An 8,926-nucleotide genomic window follows, 5' to 3' on the forward strand; every position below is an offset into this window, starting at 1 on the left:
GTCTGTCAGAAAACCCTGTGTCAGTTTTCTTTTCAGTCTGCCTTGATAGCGCTTTTACCTTAATCTGTGATATATAAATTTTTACCCGTTTGGACCAGTTTGTAGTTCATTTTGTGATATTATACTGTCTTGGTTTGACAATTCATACTTACTATACCAACCAAACCAAAAGTTATGGGAACTAATAGATATATAAAGAAAGTCACTCTTGAGTGTATTGTAGACATGAAAAACACTGCTGACCAGATAACCCTAACTTACATTACATAAGAAATCAATAGGGTTTTAGGTATTTGTCCCATGTTGAGTAATGTTTGTCTGTTGGGATTTGACAAATCAGCAGCTGAAATGCTTTAAAACTCAATTCTAATGCATTTGGACATAATTTCAAAAGTAATAAATCAAGCTACGCTATGCTAAAGTTGTTGACTAATCATACATCACTACTAATGAACAGGAGATAGGGTGAAAGCCAAAATAATGAATAATATAGCCAGATAGCACTTAGGATGGGCCGCTCCTGTTTGCCAGATAAAAGTCACACAGATGGTGACTGGTGTTTCCATTAGCTGGGCTCTTAATTGTTATTGTTAATAATTTGTTTTCTTTGGTTGCTTTAACAATGTGTTTGACACATTTGTGGAACATGACAGTTTGTTGGGTTTTGTTGTTGTGCAGGGTTCAAGTCCACCTAAGTCTTTGACCAGTTGAGTCTGAGATGAGTCCAAATGGGCAGAGTCAGACTTAAATCAGAGTCCCCAAGGGTCGAGTCTAAGTCCAGTGAAACACTACCGTTTGTCAGTATCTTAAACTTTTTCAACTAGAAAAGGCAATTTAAATTTAAATGTAACAAAAGCAAACCTCTATTGCAATTGCCATTTCGATTTCAAGGCTTTTGCATGCAATAGCAATGCAATAGATGAGCCACATCTGCATATAATTATATTTACATATTCACCATGATATATATATTTACCATGGTATTTTTTTTTCACAGTGTGGTCATGGTTTTCAAGGCTAGATTAAATTTTTTTTTCACAAGAAGAAAGAAAGAAAATCTGTTACTCTTTTTATTGTTTTATACAATACAAAAACTACTTCCGCAAAGATTTTCTTTAAAACTAAAAGCTACCACCATTAAAAAAATAAAACAATCATTTAATTACACAGCAAAAACTAATACTAAGTAGCTAATGAACGTGTAATGTCCTGAGGTTTATGGAAGGCAAAATGTCTCAATCAAAAATACCAAAAATGAGGGATGCATGTGTATGCAAAGCCAACAAAATCTTGCATCAATTTATCAAATTACAAAATATGAGTTGAGAAAGTTCTCTGCCATGAACAAATGCTGAACTGGTGCTGACAGTGTGCAACGCTACATTTGTAAATAATAAAAAATTATTTATTGAAAATGCAAATGATGGATTCTCTGCCAGCAGGAGGCGCTTTTGGAATATAGTGGTTTCCCCAGTAATGCAGTAGCTTGCTAGTCAGTGAAGTTACTAAAGTCATTCAGTTGTTGCTTGATTCACTTTGCAGCAGCTTTTGCTTTAAGACCTGACGCATGGATCAAATATTTTGACATATTTTTCCCAACTGTTCAGGTTCACTTAAAACATAAGCAACTTAACATGAATACTGATCGGGCTGGGCGTTTTGCATCAATAACATGCAAAAGAGGGTTTAATTAAGCATTCACATGCTGACCGAAGGGTGAGTGGACTTTGAGTGCGTGCACACATAAACCCGTCGTTTTCAAGTACTGGATAAGACTTGAAAACACAAGCAAATACTGAATATTGTGATAATGAATTGAGTCAGTGACATTTCATTAAAGCATGAGTCTGAGTTTTTTAAAAACTAGACTGGGCTCCAGGTTTTTGGTTTGAAAGCTATCATATAATGGCCTGACTCACTGACTGATGCAACCTGTGTTGTTAAAAGCGCTATATAAATAAAAATGATTGATTGATTGATTGATTGACTGCAATTGAGTCTTGTAGCTGTGCATTTTAATGCTTTCTCATTACAAACTGTTTGTTACTGCAACGTGAGTTGCAATGTCAGGTTAGAGAAAAAAAAAAGAAGGACCTAAACATAAATTATGCTGATATATCAGCATACAAAATAATACAAAAAAATACAAAATATTCCACTGATCGGATCAATTCTGGACACAAACCAAATGGTACCCAGTATACATCATGACATTACAATTTTTATAGTCACCATAGTTGAGATTCATATGTTGATTTATGATGATTTTGTGTGTTATAGCAGCTTAGTGTTTAGTTTTTTTTGTTAATAATTCAAAGTGGTTCAATAACTGCAATACTGTTGGCTACAACAATAACAATAACACAGTTGATAGAATAAAACAACACTAAAAAAACAGCATTGTATCTGAGTACAGTGGTGAGGACTCATAGTGTTGAAAACTAATGAGATAATTAAGTGACTAATTAGTGTGCATTAGTGATGAACACCTGCTGTTATTAAGAATTACAGCGGATCAGATGATGTTATATTGGTTAAAATTATAAGATCACCTTCACGGAGATCAATGTTTGCTTTAGTTGGGTTCTTGACCCTTGACTTTGTGGCTTAGATCTCTCTCTGTAACACTGTATTTGCTGTTGAGAAGCAGAGAGATCAGTGTCAGTTATTATCAGCTGTACTAGTGTCACGGGTGTGATAGGCACGAGAGCAGACAATGCGTATAAATGAAAATAAACTATTTTTATCCACTTCAGGGATGAAATAAACGATATACATACAGGCAGACAGGCAGATAGACGGAACAAAATCACACGCATATAAGGACGAGATCAGACAAACGGAACTGAAAACACAGGACTTAAATACACCAGGTGAATGACTACAATTAACAAGACACAGCTGAAGACGATAGACAATTAACTAAAGTGGGTCAAACTGAACACATGGCACACGATGAAAACAATAACAAAGTCCAAAGACGTGACAACTAGGTTGTTGTTTGTAGTTTAAAAGACTATAGATTATGCTCTGAAAATTGCTGTCTCTCTATACCACAGGGCCCCATTATTTCAAAGCTGCCAATCATGAGCCAAGTTAAGTCACAGTTGAGCTGTTTGCTCAGTAAAACAAAGCTGTTGTCAGTGGCATGGTGTTTTTTTTAAATAATGATACAAATTTACCAAAGTCGTATTATTATTATTATTTTATTTATGTTTTTATTATGTCACGATTGTTTGCGACCAGACCAGATGCTAAATTGCATAAGCATTTTCCCTTACAGACATAGACGCACATAAAGCCTATATTATACTTTCTGTGTATGCGAGTTTGCTATGGTCTGTCAGGTGGTGTGCGGACGATCCGCGTGGACATCTGCGTGCTTCTATTTTTTTGTAACCACGTGGACAAGTGTGCGCAGTCAGTAGGCTACAAAAGCACCTGCTATGCATGTGCAGGCTGTGTGTAGATGCTTGTTGCCACTCAAACCTGTACAATCTGTCGATAAAACAATATAAAGACTCTGGACAACTTTTTGTTAACATGTTTGTTTACTGTTCAAGCTGATCTACTGCACATGTACTGAACATGCACATGGAACAGACCACCCATGATCACTTTCGGTAGTACAGTATTCCACTGTCTGTATATGCGTCCGGATTGCCCACATGAAAAGTATAACACAACCTTTTAAGGGATCCCCGGGTGTTAAAACCTTTATAACTTAATATAATGTAAATTATGTCTTACAGCAATATGTAATAGAAACTATTATATGTAAGTATTTAAAAAATCGACAACCGTTTCTGAACTAATGGTTGGACGGCATTATTCTATTCCTGAACAATGCATCAATAAAACATCTGCTGTCTACAAACATCTGGCAAATGTCTTACAGAGGTCAGCTTTACACGCAATCCAAATCATAAAAACCCTAAAGACATCTTAATAGATGTCTATTTGACATCTAAAAGGAGACGTCCAAAAGACGTATTGCAGATGAGCAACAACCTAAACAATATGTCAATACGTCAAGTAGAAGTCTCCTAGATGTATAGTACTGTTCAAAAGTTTTAGGCAGGTGTGAAAAAATACTGAAAACAAAGAATACTATCAGAAATATAAATAATGATTGTTTATTTTTGTCAAATTTGAACAAAAGAAAATTCGAAATCAAATCAATATTGGATGTTACTACCTTTTGCCTTCAATCAATCAATCACTTTTATTTATATAGCTCTTTTAACAATACAGATTGTATCAAAGCACTGAACAGTTTCAAATAGGAGAATACAATGATAGGGATGTTAATGACGAGATTGAACAATTTGTTATTAAATGCAGAGACGGTCTCTGTAATCAAATCGACGATAATCGCTAGAAATTAAGTGCCGCAACTAAGCAAGCCAGAGGTGACAGAGACAAGGATCCCTTCAAGGAGCATCAATTCTTATAGGTACACTTGCACAAAGTCAGGGATTTTGTAGGATTATAGTCAGATCATCCAATTATACCAAACAAGTGCTAATGATCATCAATGTCACACGTAGGTTGAAACCCAGTCATTAACTAAAACAGAAACAGCTGTGTAGGAGTCTTAAAACTGGGTAAGGAACAGCCAAACTCTGCTACCAAGGCGAGGTTGTGAAAGACAGTTAAGCTTATTACCCAGAGGATGTCCAGCAGTGCCATCAGCTCAGAACTGGCAGAAACCAGTGGGACCCAGGTACACCCATCTACTGCCTGGAGAAGTCTGGCCAGAAGTGGTCCACATTTTCAAAACTCTAAACACATTTAGCACAACATCTGTTTGTTGTAACCATACCATTTACACAATTTGGGTTGTTTTCACAAAATGTACCGTGTTTCTAAAATGCTCAAAATCAAAATAAATAAAAAAAAAAAATTGTTATTTTTGTATTTATTTAACAAAATATGGTTTTGGCCAAATTAATTTGGCTAAATGTGTGATTTTGGTGTGTTGCTGTGTTAAGAGTTTAGTACTTCAAATACTGGTAAACCCATGTTAGGAAGTTGGAAAAAAAACTGTCAAATAAATGGCAAATATGATCGTGATTGTGAATATGAAAATAGCCTACATAAAAATGTATAATAATACAATTGTGCAAACTTTGCATCATTAAATTATTTACAGAGCAAACACCAAAGACAGCAAGAAAAACGTCACTACTTGAACTCTAGATCCTACTAGAGGAAATCGGTGGTGAAGTGGCACCACGAGCCTCACTCCCAACTCCTTAAATTTTGCCATTTGGTCAGGACCCCTCCATATGACCCCTCCATTTTTATCGCCAAAGGGTTCTGACCAAGCGGCAAAATGTGATGAGAACATGGAGAGCCCCTGCTGGATTTTAAGGAGCCAAGGCAAGTTACTTTTAAACTTTATGAGCCAAGTCAAACCATATCTGAACTTTACCAGTTAAGTCAAGGAATCGCTGATCTTCACCAGTCACGTCTCTGCTGGTCGTCTAAATATTCTTCTCGTCATACACCCTGGATGGACTATTCTAGACCAATGCATGTTTACCGCACTGCTCTTGTGATTTACCTTCCACATACCTCTTTGTCTGCTTTCTCGACACTGCCTGTTCTGACCATGATTTATTAATAAAGCTTGCAAATGGATTCTAACGTCTTGTGTCTTGTCAGTTCTGTTACATCTTCATATCTTCATTCCATATCAAGGTGTATCTAAAATTTGCCAAACACATACCTTGATGATCCTCAAAACTCTGAAGAGAATGTTCCTATAGTATAAAATGAACTGGAGGTCTTTCTGTCTGGAGTTTGCATGTTCTCCTTATGTCAGAGCAGGATTTTTGTGAATCCAAATCATCGCTGGTACTAAATTATGCCTATATATATATATATGGATATGTTGTAGGTATTGTTTACTCAGATTTCCTCGGTTTGAATATCTGAAACTATGCTACCTGTATGATTTTGCATAAAATCATCCCACATATATTTTACCTTTCTGAGCTAAAGAAGCTTATGCTGGGCCAGAAATCTGCATGTCCTCAAATTATGTACCAAGAGGATTTGGGCAAGATCTACAGTGTGACACAGATTTAAGTTAAAGATTATTGCTGAGATTGGATAATGAGCATTTCTCAGGGGATTTTGCCATTTTCTTGTACTGAAAACCATGAAAACCACTGCAATTATACACCAAAAAAGTAGTCTAAAACAAGACCTATTTATTAATTGATGGGAATATTTAAAACAGCTTTTAAAGGTATATAAAACAACATTAATTGTCTGTACTACTATGACTCTCAATATTTAAATAATTTACAAAACAACCTCCTGTACAAAACGAACAGAACTCATACAAAAATACATTTATATTTTAGCAAAATGCATATTGCAGGTAGTGTACAATACAAATGTTTGTTTTATACAGAAAACATGCACTGCTAAAAAAAACTAGTGTGGAAATGTCCCGGTTTCATGGCGTTGTGAAGTGTGTGTGATTGACAGATCTGTTGGCTCTTTGATGAACCGGTGGTTCTGCTGCAGACGAGTAGTCCTGTTTCTCACTAAGGCCGGGAAGCGCTCCTCCATTCTCAAGCGTTTAGACTGTACTCCTGTTTGTAGCAGCATGGCCGGCACACTGCGTTGACCAGTCCGCTGACGAGCTGCAGGAAACAGACGAGGAATTCCAAGGTGCTGAGACCCAGCAGGATAGACAGCAGAGTCACGTTCCACTCCACAATGTGCGCCGGCTGAATGCATTCGGACCACCTCTCTCGAGTAAACAGATACCTGAAAGAACGGAAGAAAAGAGTTCAAGACGTCTTTGCTGAAGTCAGCATTTTCGAAAGAAAACAAAAACGATACCTTCCGCCATCACTGTCAAAAGGAGATAGCCACCCCATCTGAGTGAAGCAATACGGCCCCTTAAAGAGCGCTAAAGCGGAGATCAGGAAGCAGTATGCAGATCCGGCTAATCCCACCAGAGCAGCAAACACAGAACCGCACATCTACACACATACACAACGTGAGACTGGGGTCTGGTGCAACATGTCTTTGAAGGAAGATCCCCTTCTCAACACTCACCGCACAGCTGTCTGTTCCACAGGAATCCACACACTTCCCCATTCCCAGAAAGGTGCAGGCTGGTATCAGCATCTGAATGTGGACAATACAACTGTTTGACTGAGTAATTAATTGAACACCATTCCTACTGGCATAAATGCAATATTCAACAAGAAAAAAAAAATCTGGAATGGAACAATTCAAGGTTCCAACAACTACAAGTAATTTTGTAATCAGCTACAACTAATTCTCATTCATTTGCAACTATATGTCTACTTTCTCTCAGTGTGGACCAGAGTCGCATTTTGTTAAAAAGAAATAAAAAATGCTAATAATAAACCAGGTATTGTCCTTAGTGGAAAATAAATGTATTTGAAATACATTACTACAAATACATTCACATATTTTTTCATGCATTAATATATGTTTTTTGGTATACTAATCTGGTATGCTTACAGTCTGGAACAACAAAGCTTGTGTTTGCGGTTTGCATTAATTGTGTGGAAGTAGTGTTGAAGCTAAAGATATACTGATATTTGAGTGTACAAAAAAAGGAACTATTGCAAGTACACTTTACATATCTTGCTTTTTATTGCTGATATTTTTGTATGACCATAAAATCATCATCAATAGTGACATTAAGGTACATTTAGGCTTAATAGTCTCAAGCGATATGTCAGTAAATACGATAATAGATTACTATGGAATATAATAGAACTATGCTTAGTATAAAATAAATGTATTTTAAATATGTTATGTTTTTGACTTTGAGTAACAAATTAGATATCTAAAAATGAATTTTTACACAAGTTTCATCCATTTATTTTAATGTTAGCTTTTCATTACGTTGTTCATTATTTCCGCACTTTGACCAGCAACCAAGAAACACCCTAAAAGTTTACCATTCCCACTCAAATTTGCAAGTATTGTATGAGTTACTTCATTTCAGAAATTCACACTCATACGAAAGATCCGCCCCTAGACCCACCCTAGAGTAGCAAGCCTCGAGAAGACAAGGGCAGAATTGATCGATCTGCACAATACTTTCAATCTATTTTCAGAGTGTTGCACATTTTTCATACACAGCTTGCTAGATGCGATGGCCATTATAATTCGATAAACTAAAACCTTAGAGTTCTTGTAAACATTTTTGAGTCAAGTTGGTGATTCTTTGTTAACCTAACCCTCATAACCTAACCTTAGCAACATAACCTTAAATCTGATACTCACCACCAAACCACCTCCTCCGATCCCCATGAAGTACCAGACATACAAGGTCACGTGATTATCCTGAACAAAGTTGATCTTTCCATCGGGAAAGAAGAGCAGGACGTTTGCCACGATGCAGCAGGTGGCGAGAGGGATGAGGGCGAAACCCAGAGACCTGGCGAAGGCCAGAGAGCACATCTTGACACGGAGCGCAGGCGGCTGTAATCCGGGACAGGAAAGTAGGGTGGAAGGGTTTTAAGAGGCTATCCCCCTCCTCGGCTCCCCACGAGGAGGAGGAGACAGGAAATGGTCTTACATTATACAGCATGACTAGAAACGCTCTGACACATATTGGTGGATGGTTTTGCAGTTTAAGTTAACATTACAAGTTAACATTGTGCTCAAAAGTGCTGTTTAGATATAAATATTGATTTTATTTGTTTTACTACAAGGTTGACATTGTCGTTTTTTTACATATGTGACCCTGGAGCACAAAAGCAGTCTTAAGTGTTTGCAGCAATAGCCAACAATACATTGCATGGGTCAAAATGATCTGTCATCAGTTGTTCAACCATGAAGTTATAAAGCTATGAGAATACTTTTGTTCGGAAAGAATCAAAAAAATATAGAATTTATTCAACCATTCGGCACTGTA

At 36.9% G+C, this 8,926-nt stretch overlaps 1 protein-coding gene across 1 annotated transcript; it reads right to left on the reverse strand.

The window, feature by feature from the left end:
- Positions 1–6,204: 6,204 nt before the first annotated feature.
- Positions 6,205–8,503, reverse strand: tm4sf18 (transmembrane 4 L six family member 18). The gene is made up of 4 exons (XM_043222242.1): positions 8,293–8,503; positions 7,084–7,155; positions 6,865–7,007; positions 6,205–6,789 (listed from the first exon to the last, which is right to left on the reverse strand). Exons 1-4 carry the CDS (start codon positions 8,467–8,469, stop codon positions 6,591–6,593), a joined length of 591 nt encoding a protein of 196 aa, XP_043078177.1. The 5' UTR covers positions 8,470–8,503; the 3' UTR covers positions 6,205–6,590.
- Positions 8,504–8,926: the final 423 nt, after the last annotated feature.

The sequence above is a fragment of the Puntigrus tetrazona genome, chromosome 22 (genome assembly GCF_018831695.1).
Source record: "Puntigrus tetrazona isolate hp1 chromosome 22, ASM1883169v1, whole genome shotgun sequence".
In the NCBI taxonomy this organism is placed as follows: Eukaryota; Metazoa; Chordata; class Actinopteri; order Cypriniformes; family Cyprinidae; genus Puntigrus; species Puntigrus tetrazona.

What these genes read in the sequence shown, in the direction of transcription:
- tm4sf18 (XM_043222242.1), bottom strand. Translation starts at nt 8,469, where the DNA reads ATGTGCTCTCTGGCCTTCGCCAGGTCTCTGGGTTTCGCCCTCATCCCT. An exon ending in GTGGAACAGACAGCTGTGCG is followed by an intron (nt 7,008 to 7,083) that starts GTGAGTGTTGAG and finishes GTATGTGTGTAG; the next exon opens with ATGTGCGGTTCTGTGTTTGC. An exon ending in TTTGACAGTGATGGCGGAAG is followed by an intron (nt 6,790 to 6,864) that starts GTATCGTTTTTG and finishes CCGTTCTTTCAG; the next exon opens with GTATCTGTTTACTCGAGAGA.